General features: G+C 55.7%; 1 protein-coding gene across 8 annotated transcripts; it reads right to left on the bottom strand.

Moving 5' to 3' along the window:
• Window positions 1–8: 8 nt before the first annotated feature.
• On the bottom strand, window positions 9–16,277 carry WNK4 (WNK lysine deficient protein kinase 4). Of its 8 annotated transcripts, none has more exons than XM_039256746.1 (20): window positions 15,419–16,277; window positions 14,575–15,010; window positions 12,976–13,148; window positions 11,766–11,986; window positions 11,280–11,437; window positions 10,678–10,766; window positions 10,370–10,586; window positions 8,081–8,345; window positions 7,714–7,835; window positions 7,427–7,485; window positions 7,218–7,335; window positions 6,829–6,945; window positions 2,985–3,122; window positions 2,360–2,414; window positions 1,661–2,253; window positions 1,517–1,577; window positions 1,028–1,436; window positions 746–945; window positions 482–579; window positions 9–335 (listed from the first exon to the last, which is right to left on the bottom strand). In XM_039256746.1, exons 1-20 carry the CDS (start codon window positions 15,868–15,870, stop codon window positions 327–329), a joined length of 3,990 nt encoding a protein of 1,329 aa, XP_039112677.1. In that variant the 5' UTR covers window positions 15,871–16,277; the 3' UTR covers window positions 9–326. The 8 variants fall into 8 exon arrangements, with proteins under 8 accessions (XP_039112677.1, XP_039112681.1, XP_039112676.1 ...); XM_039256750.1 differs by lacking the exon at window positions 482–579 and having other exon boundaries at window positions 9–374; window positions 10,370–10,422; window positions 10,504–10,586; XM_039256748.1 differs by having other exon boundaries at window positions 251–335; window positions 524–579.
• Window positions 16,278–16,327: the final 50 nt, after the last annotated feature.

Genomic DNA, 16,327 nt, shown 5'->3' with positions numbered 1-16,327 from the left:
CTCACAGATTCCTAGTTTTCAGCATTTTTATTGGCTGTTGCTAATTCTATGTGAGTACCCCTCCTACACCTGTTCAGCTGGGAGTGTGCCCTCTAGAAGCTTCAGGGCTTGAGTGGGATTGCTTAGTGGTTGACCCTTGGCTGGGGAGGTGGAGGAATGAGGATGGCAGGCTGCAGAATTGACACACACAGTAAATCGTTCCCATGTGTTTGGCTCTTCCCTCTAATGGAGCAGCACTCCATGCCCCTTAGGCCTTCTACTTCCTCAGTACTGGGGTCTTCTTGCGGAGTTGTGATGGTCGGCAGATTCTGAGAGCACGAGCTCCATCATGGGCCCTGGTGTGGGAGAGACACATGGCTTCTGTTCTGAATTCACTGGAGGGAAAAGAAAATGCACTGAAGAAACCTCTAGGACGGGAGAAGGGTGACGCTGCAGCCAGTTACCGTTCCCAGGGCTCGCCCTCCCTTGGGCCCGCCCTCACCATCCTGCCAACATCCCCGGCGAATGTCACCCCCTTGCTTGCCCGCTGCTCCTGGGAGCCGGTGCTGCTGCCACTCAGGGAGTTCCTTCGCATGATGCCTGGGTGCAGGATGGGGAGGGAGAGCACTGAGTGAAGGAAGGGGCCACGGGGAGAGGGGGGCTAGTGCCCCCAAACCAAGGGGCAGACCCCCGGGGCCTGGAAGAAAGCCAGATCGGTAGGCAAGGGGACCTGGGAAAGAAGGGAGCCCGGCCAGTGCGGTCTCACCAGGGCCTGGGGGCTCGGAGCGCTGCAGGCTGTTGCGGCGGGAGGTGGGGAAGCTGCCCTTGGAGAGGCGGCGCTGGCGGCTGGACAGCATAGCAGCTGGGGCCACGATACCCGGCGGGGGCTGCTTCCCAAGCCGGCTGTACAAGTCCTCAATTTCCTTTTTCTGTAGTGTCTGTAGTGCCTCCACCTCCGACAAGTGCCTGAGGATGCACAAGGCCATGAGGGCTAGTCACGCGCTTTGCTCTCCCGAGTCCACCTCTTCTCCTTCCTCCCCAGACTCACTTCTGCCGCAGACTCTGCAGCTGCGCCCAGAATTCCTCGTCCTCCCCACTGCTCTCTGACTCCTCACTGCTCAGACACAGGCTGCTGTATGAGTAGTTCATCCACACTGGGCTGGGATGGCTCTGGGGTGGGGGGCTGCCCCCCACTCGGGGTTCCTTCCCATCGTTCCCTTCCTCCTCAGCTCCAGCCACTAGGCCTTCAGCTGCACGGTCACTCTCGGCCAGAGCCTCCCGGGCTTCTGGCCCGCCTCCGCCACTGTCCTCTGTGTCTGAGCTCTCCGAGGCCAGCTGAGGAGTTGGAGGCTTCAGGGGACTGGAGAGGGCTGGGAGTGCTGGTTGCAGGGGCAGAGGCTCCGCTGGTTCCTTGGATGAAGTCACCTGGAAACGCCCCACAAGCTGCGGCTTGCCCTCTGTCGAGACACCAGGAAAGAGTCATGAAAGGAGGGAGAGAAACTGGTGGCAGGGGAAAGTCAGAGGTCAGAGGCCTCACCTTCAGAGATGGGCGCCAGTCTGGCCTCACCCGGGAGTGGCCGAGCAGGATTAGGCTGGACCTACGAAGTGCGGGTCCGTGAGGAGAGAAATGATCCAGCATGGAGCTCCCCTAACCATCCATCCCTCTTGGTTTCCTACTCACCTCACTCTCGGTCTCAGCTGTTGGGGGTGAAGGCCTGTCCTGGCCACAAGGGGGAGGGGCGGGGGGCAGGGGCAGGCTAGAGAGGGGTGCAGGAGGGGCTGGCGGAGACTGGGATGGGAGCCCAGGTGAGGGAGACAGCAGGGACTGGGCCACGGTCATCACAGCCAGTGAGAAGGCACTAGCCAGAGAGAGGAGAGGGGCTGCTGTGGTGGAGGGCAGGGGGGAAGTGGAGGGGCAGGGGGGACAGGAAGGAGGAGTAAGGGTGACCTGAGAACAACTGGGAGACAAGGCAGGTGGAGAAGTGAGGAGGCAGCTCAGGGGAGACGGAGAGGCAGGGCTGGGGAACTGGGCGGCACTGGGGGAGAATGCCAGGGGGGAGCTGGGGGGTTGTGGAGAGAGATTTGAAGAGGCTTGGGAGAATGGGGCAGGGCTGGGGCAACATGGGGGAGAAGTGATGGGGAAAATGGGACTTGGGGAGACAGGGGTTCCGGGGGAAAACGGGTTTCCAGGAGACAAGGGGGTTCCAGGAGAAGATGGCGATGTGGAGAAGGCTGCCCAGCAACTCTGCTCCAGGGACGGACTGCTCTGGAGCTCTGCCGGAGAGAAGGGAGTGTTGACTTCCCAGCCCCCCATTCCCTAAGCCCTTCCCAGGAGTGACTGCAAGGGTTGTGATGAGTAGGGACAGAACGCAGTACATACCACGGGATGGGTCTGGGAGGGGGCCGGAGAGGGCAGGCAATGGTGCTGGCTCCACCTGAGGGAGAGGAAGGGGCCCATGGTCACAGTGGGGAAGAGCTGAGTCTTAGATGACAGTTCTCACAGGGCTTCAGCTGGGGCCCATGAACTTCTAGGAGCCCAGAGAGGCGTTTCAAGGGTCTCAAAAGTGTATGTGCTAAATTATTTACAGGTAAAGGGGTATGACGTCTGCAATTTACTCCCAAAATGGTTCAGAAAAAAATAATATGTGCACATACATATGGAGAGGGGAGGGCAGAAGAGAACAATAAAGCTAATGTGACAAAACAGTAATAGGTGGCAAATCTGGGCAAAGCGTATCTAGGAGTTCTTTGTACAATTCTTGCAACTTCTCTCTGTAAGTCTGAAATTCTATCAGAATAATGAGTTAAAAAGAAAAGTATACATGAACAGATTTTTTTCCAGAACAAGAGCCCATGGCTTTCATCAGACTCTCACATGGGGGAAGAGCCATAGTGTTAGGATCCTATAGATGAAGGAGTTAGAGCGACGGGGGCTGGTGTTGGCAGAGAGTAAAGAAGTCTGGAGCAGAATCTGTTCCCCCCAGGGATGAGCCAAGGGTTCTAACCTGGGGGCCCAGGGCATCCTCAGCAGCCTCCACAGGGCCAGTATCTCTCTTCAACAGGGTCTCCACTCGCTGGATAATCTCCCGAATACGGCTCAGGAAGCCGGCTCGCTCCGAGGGCAGAATGAACTCATTATACACCTAGCAAGGGTCAGCAGGAAGGGGAGGGAGGTCTCGGTTATCTCACTCAACCCTCTCCCCTGCACTGATCTTTAAAAACCAACCAACCCTTCACCCCACTGCTCTGCCAACCAACCACCTAAAACAAGTATTCAGTAAGTACCTACTGTATGCCAGGCACTGTGTGGTGCAAGGAGAAATAAGCTTAGAGCACAGAAGCTAACATCCTTAGGATGCCTCATAGCCTGGATGCTTTACGTGTCTTAGTTCATCTAACACCAAAAACAGCTCTCTCGGGTCTGTGTTAACAACCCCATTGTATTTTATTGATTTTTTTAGAAAAAGATTTAATTTTAAGTAATCTCTACACCCAATACGGGGCTCGAACTCACAACCCCAAGATCAAGAGTTGCCTGCTCTACCAACTGAGCCAGCCAGGTGCCTCAATCACCCCATTTTAGAGTTAAGATAACTAATGCTCAAAAAGGTTAAGTTCAGTCTACCTAAAACCAAAGGATTTGTACCCAGACTTGTCTAAAGCCAGACCCTGATTTCTTCCCACTGTTGCAACGTATGCTTTTGGACATGACTCCTACTCTCACAGGGGTCATAAACCACACAGGCGTTCTCTCCCCCCACCCCCTTCTCTCTCTCACACACACACACACCATTAAGTGAATATAAGGCAATAATAAATAGTTAAGTGTAACATTATATTTCACAAATACCGGAGCACATGCTATGTGCCAAGCATTGTAGGTATAGGTGCCTTGTTCTAGGTGAGGAATACAGAAAAGCACAAAACAAAGTCCTAGTCCCGAAGAAGCCCAAAATCTAGTGGAAGAGACACATATCTACACAATTCAGTATACTGCAAGTCAGTCCATGGTAAGAAAGGCATTGTGATCAAGGTATAGATCAAATGCTATTCCAGCAGAAAGGGAGAGTGGTCTAATGGGTACAGTTTCAGATTTGCAAGATGAAGAGGTTCTGGAGATGTGTTTCACAACAATGTGAATCTTTAAGAATACAGTAACCCTACTGAACTGTATACTTAAAAATGGTTAACATGGTAAATTTTATGGTATGTGTTTTCTGCTACAATTTTTTTAAATGCCATTCCAAAGAGAGAGCAGGGATAATAAGGGAAGCTGGGATGGCCACACAGAGCTGAGCCTTGAAGGAGGAGTAAGAAAGCAACCCTTCATCAAGGACCTGCCATGTGCGGTCACTTCTCATATAATTTCATTTCTTGTACATACGAGCTCACTTCTCATAAATTATACATTATATCAGAATATCTTTACGAAATGAGTATCATCATCTGCACTTTACTGATGAGCAACTGAGGTTCAGAGAGCTTCAGAAATTTGCCCCAATTCACCACATCAGTAAATCCCAGAGCCAAAATTTGAACTCGGGTCTTATGTGAAAGCCCACCCTTTTCCTCTCTTCCATGCTGTTCATCGGAGAGAAGGGCAGAGAGAACGGCATGAATAACAGCTCAGAGGCATGAAAGGACATGGCACGTTCACAAAACAGTGAAGACAAGAGCAGAACTGGGAGTGCTGTGAATTTTAAAGCCAATGGTCCGAGGGCGCCTGGGTGGCTCAGTCAGTTAAGCGACCAACTTCGACTCAGGTCATGATCTCCTCAGTTTGTGAGTTCAAGCCCTGCATCAGGCTCTACACTGGCACCATGAAGCCTGTTTGGAATTCTCTCTCTCTCTCTCTCTCTCTCTCTAAATAAACTTAAAAAAAAAAAAAGTAAGGACAAACAAGAAGAGCAGATCCAAGTCTGCTGCAGAGGCATGAAAGGTGGACTGGTAGGGACCACAGTGGACCCTGTGGTCAGGGAGTGGGGTCACTTTGGCTGTGTGGGATCTGAGTGTGCTTGAAAGCCTAGTAGAGAAGATTTTCAAGGCAAGAGACCCCTGAGCAGATGGAGGCAGAAGCAGAAAGTCACCCAGCCTCTTCAGGGGACCATTCAGACACCAGTGTGGCAGGAAGGAAGATTCTTGAAGTGTCAAGTGGCTTGATGGAAGATGATAAGACTGTGTGCCAAAGTATTTTGTCTTTGTCATGGATACAAGGTGAGTGACATGACGGAAGAGAGGCTTTAAAGAGAGTGCCTGAACCCTGATGCTTCTCTCATTCCCCTCACTCCTTCACCACAGAGGCTAGCACCCACTTCCCCCGCTCCACAGAGACTGGTCTCCCACGAAGACCTTCTCCCAACAGAAGCCAGCGTGGGCTTGCCTCAGGCTTCACCCAACATCACCTCCCTGAAACTCTTTTTCCTCAGTTTTCCCTAACATTTGCTGGGGCTCCTCCTACCTCTCAGGCTCCATCTCTGTGTCCTTCGATGACCTATTTCACCCATCCCAGAAATGGGGGTCTCCACTGAGACCCACTCTCAGACTCCCTCTGCTTCTGGCTTTGCAAGCTCATCTCCCTTCACTTTCCCTTCCGTGCTGACAACTCCTTGATCCACTTCTGCCTCCAGCCCTGCCTGACCATATCCTGCTCCCAGGGAGGATCCTGCCTGCCCCTCTGTCATTCAAGCTCATCGTGACCCCTAAGAACCCCTGCGTTCATTTTCCAACTTTCTCTCTCCTTTAACGATCTACTCCCACTAGCTTCTCCATGCTGCAAGTCACCCATGGTATCCTCTCTCCCTAACTCCCTATCATTTCAACTCTGCAATGTTTTCTGAGCAACTACTATTTGCAGTGTATTACATCAATAAATGTCTGGAGGAGTGCTGGGGATGGGGGCTCAGTCAGTTAAGCATCTGACTCTTGATCTCAGCTCAGGTCATGATCTCATGGTTTGTGGGATCAACGCATTGGGCTCTGTGCTGACAGTGGAGAGCCCTCTAGGGATTCTCTCTCCCTCTCTCTTTGCCCCTCCCCCACTCATACTTGCTCTCTCCCTTTCTCTCCAAATAAATAAACTTAAAAAAATAGAATAAATAACTGGATTACAGAGTAATTTATTTTCCTGAAACAACCCTCGGATTCTCCCCTTTCCTTCCTCTCTTCCCCCATAATCCATTTTCTCCTTGGACCACTTGTGGTTTCTTGTATCCATCTGCCAACTGGATTCCCTACCCCCAACCCTCTCCCACTTCCCATGGCACAATGGTCTTCCTAAACTCTATCCTCACCATGTTACACTCTATCTAATTCTTACGACTGTCTATACTCTGGGCCTACTCCACATGCCCAGCCTCACTTCCACAAGTCTCCTAGAGGAACCCTTAGTTCTAGTGACAGGGGTCTCCTCATGAAGCTCCTCTCCCCCACCCCATATTCCAAGTCACTCCGTGCTTCCACGCCTGTCCTTATGCTATACTTCCTCTAGACCTGCCCTCCTCAGTCTTTATGCTGTTCTTAACCATCTGTGAAGACCTTGAATAAGTTCTACCTCCTCCGTCTGCTGCCCCAAGACCACCCTTTACTCATGGCCACAGTATCGCGTATCTAGCATGTACCTCACCACAGCACTGTGTGTACCCTATGTTAGTCTCAAATTGCTCTAGCTGAGGATCCAAACCTCACTGGGTAAATAAAAATTGCCCCCAAAACAAGGGCAGATGTCTTCAGTGTAATCGTGCTTTAAAAACCCTGGCTGTTGGGTGGAAGGAAGACAGAGTTCAGGGGCATCAGGAGGGAGATTCTTGTCCTGGACCCAAAGACTCTGTCCTCCTCTCCCTCCCCTCTCACCATGGCAGCTGCAATCTCTTCTGGGCTGTCCCCATCCAGATCAAATCGGAAGGTCACCATCTTGCTGTTGTGCGTCTGTAGCTGGCACTCAACCACTCTGTCATTCTGGTCTGAGACCTTCAGATTCAAAGTCAGCAGAGGGGAGGAGGTCAAGCCCTCCATCCTCATCACATGCCCCCACCCCACTCTAACCAAGTAACAGCTGCCAGGATGGAACTAGACAGAAGCAGACTCTGCCCCTAAAGTCTGGTATTAGAAACTAGACTGGCTGCCTCTACAGTAAAAGTCACATACTGTTCTCCTCTTTTTTGTCTGACCTCCCTCATCCCCCCTGACAGTTCCCTCCTGGTCCCGTAGGTTATTCCCCATCTTCTATGCCCCTTCCTTACACTAGTGACCCGAAGCCGGGATCGGGGTCTGCGCCGGAGATTTCTCCCTGGGGGTCTCCTCATGCGTCCCATCCCTTCTCCCACATCACTAAGGCCGGATGCTGCATCTGAGGCATAACTGGAAAAGGAAAGGAGGTAGAAGTGTCAGAGGGGACACTGGAACCCTCCATAGGTCTCACCCTCGCACCCCAACTCCTACCAGAACCTACCTGTCTCCTGGGGAAAAGTCACTGCCAGGGCCAGAACGTGGAATGGATAGGGCAAAAGCCTGAAACAGGAAATGGGTTGATGAGGTCAGAGGATGACAATTGTGGGGAATCCAGGGAGGTGGCGTCAAGGATGCTGGGGTACTAGGCAGAAAGAATTAAGGAAGGTGAGGACAGAGTAGTGGATTTCCAGGGATGCGGGGCCAGGTTACGGGGCTGGGTTTCACAAGGAGAAAGATAGCTCGCAGGCTTGGAATGGCTGGGAGACCCCCCACGTGACCCCCTCTCACCGAGGGCAGGCAGAGATGGGACTCAGCGGGGCTGGATGGCACCCCCCCAGGGGGCTGAAAGGCAGGGTCTGAGGCATCCAGGAAGCCGGAGGAGCTGAGGTAGCCATCAGTCTCGCAATCCGCTGGTGGGGGAGGGAGGGGATCAAAAAAGGGGAAATAAAGGGGAGTGGTGGCAGAGCAGGGGGGCTGCCTGAGCAAGAAGGGGCCTGCAGCTGTGGGAGTCCTTTCCCAGAAGGAGCTTCATGGCTAGTTGGGGAAGGCAGGGTAAGTGACAGTGCTACCGGGTTGGACTTCAGGGCAGGGGGCAGAGGCCAAGGGTTCTGGTACCTAGGTCACATCCCATATCCCAAGGTCAGGAGTGACTTACAGGTGGTAGATGAGTAGCTGGCATGGCGGAAGAGGAAAGGCTGGTGCTGGTCTGCCTCTGGCTCCTCGGGCTCAGGGGGGAAGCCACTTGGGGGACCAGGAGTCTTGGGAACAGCTGCTGGTGGGGGACCCGGTGCAGGGGGGAGGGCTTCCAACTCCCTAGCTTTGCGCAGCTTTTCACGCTTCCGCTGGATGGCAGCAACTCGTTCACGTACCGCGCGGGCCACTGGTTGGTAGTCAGCCTCACAGACTAGACCCAGGGCCACCTGGAGTTAAGAGGGTGAGAAGCACGGTTTGAGGTGAGGACTCCAGCCACAGACCCATCAGGACACCTTCTTGAAACCTCTGGGATATTTCTCCTGGAAAAAGGACACTAATACTTATTGATCATCCACTGTGTCCATTAACTGGCAACTCTTTACATTGTCATCATTAAATCCTCCCAACAACCTTCTGAGGTAGGTCTTAGCCCCAATTTAGAAATAAGTAAAGCTGTGACTAGTTCATGGTTATCTAGTAGATCGATTGCTCTCAAGGGGAAAGGGGGAACATTTGGCAATATCTGGAGACATTTGTGGTTGTCATAATTCAGTGCTACTGCCTGGCAGCTAGTGAGTAGAAGCCAGGGACTCTCCTCAACATCCTACAATGCACAGGACAGTCTCCCAAATAAAGATATCAGTGGTGTGTCATCATTAAGAATCCCTGCTTGGGGGGCGCCTGGGTGGCTCAGTCGGTTAAGTGTCCAACTTCAGCTCAGGTCATGATCTCACAGTTCATGGGTTTGAGCCCCACGTCGGGCTCTGTGCTGACAGCCAGCTCAGAGCCTGGAGCCTGTTTCAGATTCTGTATCTCCACCTCTCTCTGACCCTCCCCTGCTCATGCGCTCTCTCTCTCTCAGAAATAAATAAAACATTTTAAAAAATTAAAAAAAAAAAAAAAAAAGAATCCCTGCTTGAGGCACGTGGGTGGCTCAGCTGGTTGAGCAGCTGACTCTTGATTTCAGTTCAGGTCATGAGCTCATGATTCGTGAGTTCAAGCGCCCATGTTGGGCTCTGCACTGACAGTGTGGAGCCTGCTTGGGACTCTCTCTCTCCCTCACTCTCTGCCCCTCCCCCACTTGTGTGCCAACATGTGTGTTCTCTCTCAAAATTAATTAATCAATTAATAATATTTATTTATTTATTTATTTATTTATTTTTAATAAATTTTTAAAAGACTCCCTGTAAGTAATGGATCGAGATTTGATGCCAGGTCAGGTTTGAACTGTGCTAAGCAGACCCGTTCTGCTACATTTAAAACACATTTTCAGGCTTGCGGTCCAGACCTACCACAGACGATCCCCACGCTTCCAACGGCCATTTTTCCATCAAGAACCTCATACTCTCTCCCTTCCCTTCTCAGGCCTTCCTAAGCCAGCCCTGCATCTTCTCCCTCCCATGTATGCCTCTTCTGGTCTGGCAGCTTCTGTTCATCAACTCCTTATTCGTCTCAAGCTTTGCAGCACATGTAAGCGAGGTGGGGCAGGGTGATCTGCCTTAAGATCTGAATGGCTGGATTTTAAATCCAGCTCTGCCACTTACTTGCTCAGGACCCTGGACAAGATATTCAACCCCTCTGACCCTTCCATTCCCTCATCAATACATCAGGATAAAGTCACTCCGGGCAGCGACACCAATCGAATGCATGTGAAAGCGCTCTAAGCCATGTACACACGTGGGATTATTAATGAGCTCAACCATGTGCAGACCACTGTCAGAGATAGAAAAATCAATGGAACACAGTCTCTGCCCTCAAGGAATTTATAGTCCAGTGGAGGACAGAGTCAGGAGTGTATCCTGGTAGAAAACAAGACCAAAGGTGGTGGGTCCTGTCATGGAGGGCCTGCTGAACTGGAACAAAGCATTTAATTTTGACTCTAGAGGGGACAGGTTTCCTGAAACTCCTGGTTCTGAGCAGTGAGGAAGAAAGAGGGGGAAACAAGGTTGGGGTGGGGGGGGAAAGAGACAAATAAATAGATAAATTGGAGGAAGAGCATTCCAGGAAAGTCAGAGCAGCAGGAAGCAGAGCGAGGGAGGCCGGAGGACCCAGGGCTTGCTCTAGAAAAGGAAATGTTTAAAGAACCCGCACGTGGGGCACGCGTATGGGTGTGCGCAGGCGCGAGGGCCAGGGAGACACTTAGCAGACACTCTGAGCGGGGTAGGTTGGGTGCCCGCCCCACCCCCCGCATGGCATGGCACTGACCCGCCGCGCACAAGCCCAGCCGCAGGGCAGTCTGTCTTCTGCTCACCATCTCCTGTGCCACCTCCTCTGCGGCGTCCCGGCCCAGCTGGAATAGGAACTCTATGGCCTGGTTGTCCCGCGGGCGCCCCCCGCGCCGCGCGTCCTCCATGCGCAGCCAGAGCTTGAGACCCGGCTTCTCACCGTCGTCCTCCTCCGCCAGCTCCACGTGCACGCCCCGCTCCTCTCGGAAGAAGGCGTGAGCCAGGAGGTCCTGGATGGTGAACCTGAGGGGGGCGCTGCGGTGAGCCGAGCCTAACCCCCCGCCCCCCCTCCAACGCCCCAGAACCCACCCCACCCTGCCCCCCTCCAGCCCACCTCTCGTTCTTATCTGTGCGGATGCAGCCTTCAATGATCTCCTTCACCTCGGGCATCTTCACCTTATAGAAGCTGTTCGGCTTTGTGCCCTAGAGGAAAGGGGGCACATGAAGCCTCTGGGCCTCTGCGACGCTACTCTCTGTTTGCCCCTCACCCCACCCAGGGCAGCAGGGCGTGCAATCGTAAAGGCACCACGACAGCAGCACATAGCGACAGTTACTAGACGGTTTAATTTCAAATCCCAGTGCTCCCACCCCCCCCCCGTCACGTATTGATAGTATGACCTTGAACAAGTCTCCCAGTGTGCCAGTTTTCCCCATTTGTAAAGCACAGGACAGAACAAGGCGCCCTTAAAGATCAGATGTGAAATCGTTTGCAAACTCTAAGGAGCAAGTGCTACACACATCATTATTTTAAACAGCGGGGCAGGGGGGGGGGCGGGCAGCGAGTGAGCGTGTGTACATCCAATATCCTCAGTGTTTACCAGAGCATCTTTCTGTCTAGCCTGTTTTGTTTAAGGAAAAGGGCATGGACCGCGGGCTGATAGGGGCAGGAAAATGGGAGGTGATCTGGAATTGTCTCTCCTCCCCGCCCCCTCTCACCGAAGTGACCTTGCGGTAGATTTGCGCGGCATTCTGGCACTCGGAGTAAGGGTACTCTGAGGTAGCCATCTCCAGCATGCACATGCCAAAGGCGTACACGTCCACCGCCTCATCATACTTTTCCTCGTACATCTCCGGGGCCATGAACTCCGGGGTCCCTATAGGATCCACAGCAGGCATCAGGCTGCAGAGCCGCCCTCTGGCTGGCTTCCTCCCTCCTCTTGGGCGTACCACAGGCTAGGTTGGAGGGAGGGGGGTTGGGCAGGAAGGGAGAGCAACCTCACGAGTTCTGGAGCGCTAGTAACGGACCCTTCCCCACCATGTGTGTGGGAGGGGTGCGGGGCAGAGAGGATGCCATCAGTCTCCCCACGTTCCCCATGCTCATGTAACCCCGTGCAACTCAAAGGACCCTGCTGGGGAGAATGGGCCCCCAGGGTCTCTTCTAACGCGGGGGAGGAATAGCAAGGACCTCCTGGAGGGACTCACCTATCACGCTCTTGGCAAAGGAGGCGCGCTTGAGCGTGGCCAGACCCAGGTCCCCGATCTTGACCGACCCTGAGGGGCCCGTGATAAAGACGTTGTCGCACTTGAGATCCCGGTGCAGAATGGGGGGTACCCGGGTGTGCAGGAAATGAAGCCCTCGAAGGATCTGGCGGCTCCAGCGCTGAAGCACTCTCGGCTTCATCTCACGGAACCGCCTCAGGTATCTGGGGGCAGGGCGCAGAGCAGGGGTCGTGGCGGAGACACAGAAGCCGGGGGGGGGGGGGGGGGGGGGGGGGGGGCGCCACTGGGAAGTTCCCTAGCCCCACCGGCACCGCGGCGTAGACATCTTCTCCCGGCATTATTCTAGCTCAGGTCCGCGGTGTGCTCCAGAGAGAAACTGAGACGGGGGTGTGGTAGGCAGGCCGAGATTACAAAATGGGTCGGTCGTAAATTCACAGATAGGGCCGCGCCAAGGGGCTGTGGGAGCGCAGGAAGGGATGACTAACTGTCCTGGGCGTGGGGGAGGGCTTTAGAAAGGAAATAACTTTTATGTTGCATTTTGAAGGATGAGTGGGGGTTCAAGGGTGAAAAGGGGAAGGGATGGAGACTTTCCAGGCGGAGGGGACACTGTGCTCCAAGGCACGCAGTCGGCGGTAGGGCAGGGTGGGAGGAGGTGCTGGGAATTCAGTTTATGTGGACTTTAGGCTCAAGAGGAGGCTAAATCCTAAGGAATTTGTGAGTAGGTTAGAGAGTGTGGACTTTATCCTGAGGGTGGTGGGACACCTTTAAGGGGTTTTACGGAATGGGTAGAGACGGCCCAGACTGCGGGAAGACAGGACTGCTAGGAAAGGTGAAGGCAGAGTGGGGGGGAGGCTGCAGGGCTCCGAATCAGGGAGATGGCAACGGATGTAACAGGGAAAGCAGAGTGGGCAGCGTTAAGAAGGGCCTTGGAGACAGACTGGGGGGGAAGGTTGGGTGCACAGAGTGGAGGTAAAGGAGGCACCTGGGGAAATGCCCAAGTTTTGGCTGGAGTGCTGGGCGGCCACTGCCACACACCAAGGCAGGGACGCAGTAGGGGTGGGTGAGAGATAGTGAGCTTGATTTTGGACCTAAATATGGAGTTTGGGGAGCCTGGGAGAAGTTCCAGAAGCGGGGACGTCCCGCCACCAGCCGCCCCCTCCCAACCAACACTACCACCAGGTGCAGAGCTCACGTCTTGAGCGTGCCGGAGGTCATGAGTTCGGTGACCAGAACGATGCAAACCTGGCCCCTCAGCACCGACTTCCACGAATCGTAGAAGCGGACGATGTTGGGGTGCTGCAGCCCCTTGAGCATCTCCACTTCCTCAGAGAATCGCTGCCGCTCCGTTCGAGAGAGTTTCCGAGTCTGTGGGGGTAGGGGGATGGGTGGGGGTCAAGATCACGGGAGGCCTAGGACCCCCACAGAGAGGAGGAAGGGGCATGTGGGGAGGAGCTAGGGAAGAGGTGAGGGTCGGAGGAGCCTGCGAATGGGGCTAGATCATCCCTCGCCCTACGGGCTGTATATCCCGATCCGCCCCCTTGGGCTGCTGCAAGGACACACCCATCCTGGGCCTGGGGCCGCCCCTGGACCCCCTGCTGGACACAAGGGCCTTTATGCAGCCCGGTCCAGGAGTCCCGAGCTCAATAGCGCCTTTGTGGCCTCCTTGGCCAGCCGTGGGGCGGGAGGGGACGCCCCAGGGGCTGGCAGCGGGCGGGCAGCAGCCTGACAGCGGGCAGAGAATTGGGGCCCTCAACGGGGTTGGCCCCAGAAGCTAGGAACTGCTAGATCCAGACAGGAGGCAGGAGGGCTGCAGAGGGAGTTACAAGAGAAAGACAGAAAGATCCAGGACCAGGCGCCAGGAGACGGCCCCCTGCCCCTGGCTGTCCCGCCCTCCTCTCATCTCCCTGGCCACCCCCCACCCCCACCCCATTCGTTTGGCTGCCTCTCCTTGCCTGGCCTAGAGCCTAGGGCGCACCACTGGCAGGCACAAGGGGCGAGCCCGGCGCCAGGGCTGGAGGGGAGGACCCTTACCCAGGCTCTGCCCAAAGCTGCTGCTGGCCCAGACTTAACTGGGTTCTTCCCTCCATGAAAAGATCCTTCACACCAACATCCCCCTAAAGACTGCTGGATTCAGTACCTTTGGGTCTGGGAAGGGACAGCCCAGGTAGACAGTGGGATGAGGAGCAGGACTGGATTCGGGCCAGGGCTGGCGCTCTCTGTCTCCCCCTGCCCCAGTTGTGGAGAAGTCTAGAAGTCTGTTCCAGAAGGGGCCTGGGAGAAACCCATCCTGACACCACCGCTCTAAATCTTTTGGAAGTGGAGAGCACCCTCGCCCCAGCTCTCCTAGCTTCCGTCATCCCAGCCTCCTAATCTGCAAAGATCCAGGGTGAAGGAGGAGGAGGCCCAGGGTCACACTGAGGGTCTCGGGACTGAGCGGAAAGGGAAAGAGACAGTAACTACTGAGGGAAATTGGTCACCCCTCAGATCCAAACTGGCTCCATCCCCAATTTCGCATCCTATCTTTCACCTCTGAGGGCTGAGTATAGAGATTTTAAAGTTAGAATGTCCACAACCTATAGGGGAGCCTCCATACACCCTCTGCCTCAGTCTCTCCTTCTGCAGCCCAGAATCAGCCAGATCCATTGATCATCAGAGCAAGGTGGGGAAGGAGTATCCAGACATTCGACTGGAAAAATAGATCTCTCCCTTGCTGCTGTCCCCTAGGTTTCTCATCCCAAGACCTCCAAAGGGTCCCATCCCGAGGTGCCATAGAGGGGGTGCCCAGCCGCACCTGCAGCTCACACCAGGCCACCTCCACTGTGGTGTCGGTGTCCAGCCCTCGATACACCGTCTTGAAAGAGCCACGTCCAATTTCGATGTCAAACTTGAGGTATCGGCCGTCCGGGGACGTTGCCACTGCCTGGGTCTCCGTATCCTCTTTTTCCTCCTGCTCCCGCTGCCGCTCCCGAGCCGCGGCTTCGGGGACCCGCGGCGGTTCCCGGGACCCCGGGCCTCCTGCGGAGACTGCTAGTTCTGGACGCGCTGAGTCTGCAGCCTTCGGGGGGGCTCCCCCGGTCCACGTGCCCTCGAGGGGTTCTGGGCAGCTAGGCGGTGGGCTCTTTGCGGGGCCGGGACCAGCGGAATCTGGAGGTTCGGGGGGCTCCGGAGCGGGTGAGGCTGGCTGGGACCAAGAGCTCAGCAGCCCCAAGTCGACTGAGCTGCGGCGGCTGAGACGGGAAGAGCGCGGCCGGGGCTCAGCCTTCCCGGAGAAGCGGCGCGCCCGGCGAGGAGGGGGCCCGAGGCGGGGCGGCCCCGCGGCAGCAAGAGGTGGCGGGGGCCGAAGGGCCAGGTCGGCCTCCGCCTGGGACATGGGGACCGCAGTCTCGGAGCCTGGGGGAGCCAGCATGAGGAAAGGCCGGCGCCGCAAGGCGGTGAGCCGGGAGGCTGGAGAGGAGGCGGTCTGACAGGCAGACTGGCTGGGTGCGCAGCGCTCCGGCTGAGCAACTGGGGCCCCAGTCCGGGCTCGACCAGTCCTGCAGCCCCGCCCCCGGCCCCGCCCCTCCCCCCCCGGCCCCGCCCCGGCAGCCCCCTCCGAGCGGCCAGCGGTGCGCTGGGCCGGGTGCGCAGCCCCTCACCTTCGCTGCCCCGCCTCCGGCCGCAGGCCCTCCTCTCCCTCGACTCCCAGTGCACCGCCCGGAGGCTCATTCCGAAGCGGACGGGGTGCGAGGCGGCCGTGTGTCCTCCCGCACTGAGAGTGAGCAAACCTGTCTGGGGGTGGGGGTGGCTGGGGGAGGCACGACGCCGGGGTTGGGAGAGGAAACGGGACAGCGGCCCTCCGGCCCTGGGACCGTGGGGGACGGGTTGGGGGCGGGGGGGGGGTGGCTAAGGGAAGGTTACCACCCGCCTGCACGCCCCAGATAAGGTAGCGCCACCCGCTCCTGTTCGTCCAGAGTAGCCCCAGGCCAATACAGAGGTCAATGGAAAGGTCTGGTTTTCTCCTAAGCCGCTGACCCTCTGGGCTGCACAGGGATGGGTGTGTGCACCCCAGGAAAAGTCCCTCCCCCAAGCCAAGGACCCGGTCACCCATCCCCTCCGCCTCCCTACCTTGGCCGCAGCCTGGCCCTGGCCACAGTAGCTGTTTTTGCTATGTGGGCTCTCCTTCCTCCTCCTTCTGTTTGCCAAAGTTCCCAATAAACCAAAGTCCATATCCGGTTTACACCCCTTCAGCTCCCCCTGGCCTCAATTACCCGACCCAGGACCAGTTGGGGGGAGGGAGGGACTTCAGAGCAGTTCAGGACTTTCATGGGAGACAGGGCAAGGGAAGGGGAAGCCATGAAGTTACTCCAATTCAGAGACAGAAAGCAGTCTGTCCCCAAGCTGTGTTCCATCAGCACTCCCCCCCACAGCCCACCCAGCACATGTAAAACCACAGGCTCCCTGGAGCCTGCCAGTGCTGGGGGACCTTTTCATTTACAAAGGCCATAGGCTTCCTCTACCCTCTCCTAGGCTGGGGGGGAGGGGGGCAAAGCTTCACAGCCCTCCCC

This window comes from Hyaena hyaena, unplaced genomic scaffold, assembly GCF_003009895.1.
Source record: "Hyaena hyaena isolate Hyena2069 unplaced genomic scaffold, ASM300989v1 scaffold_589, whole genome shotgun sequence".
NCBI lineage: Eukaryota > Metazoa > Chordata > Mammalia > Carnivora > Hyaenidae > Hyaena > Hyaena hyaena.
Note: the sequence above shows the minus strand (reverse complement) of the source record. Positions and strands in the feature narration are given on the sequence as shown.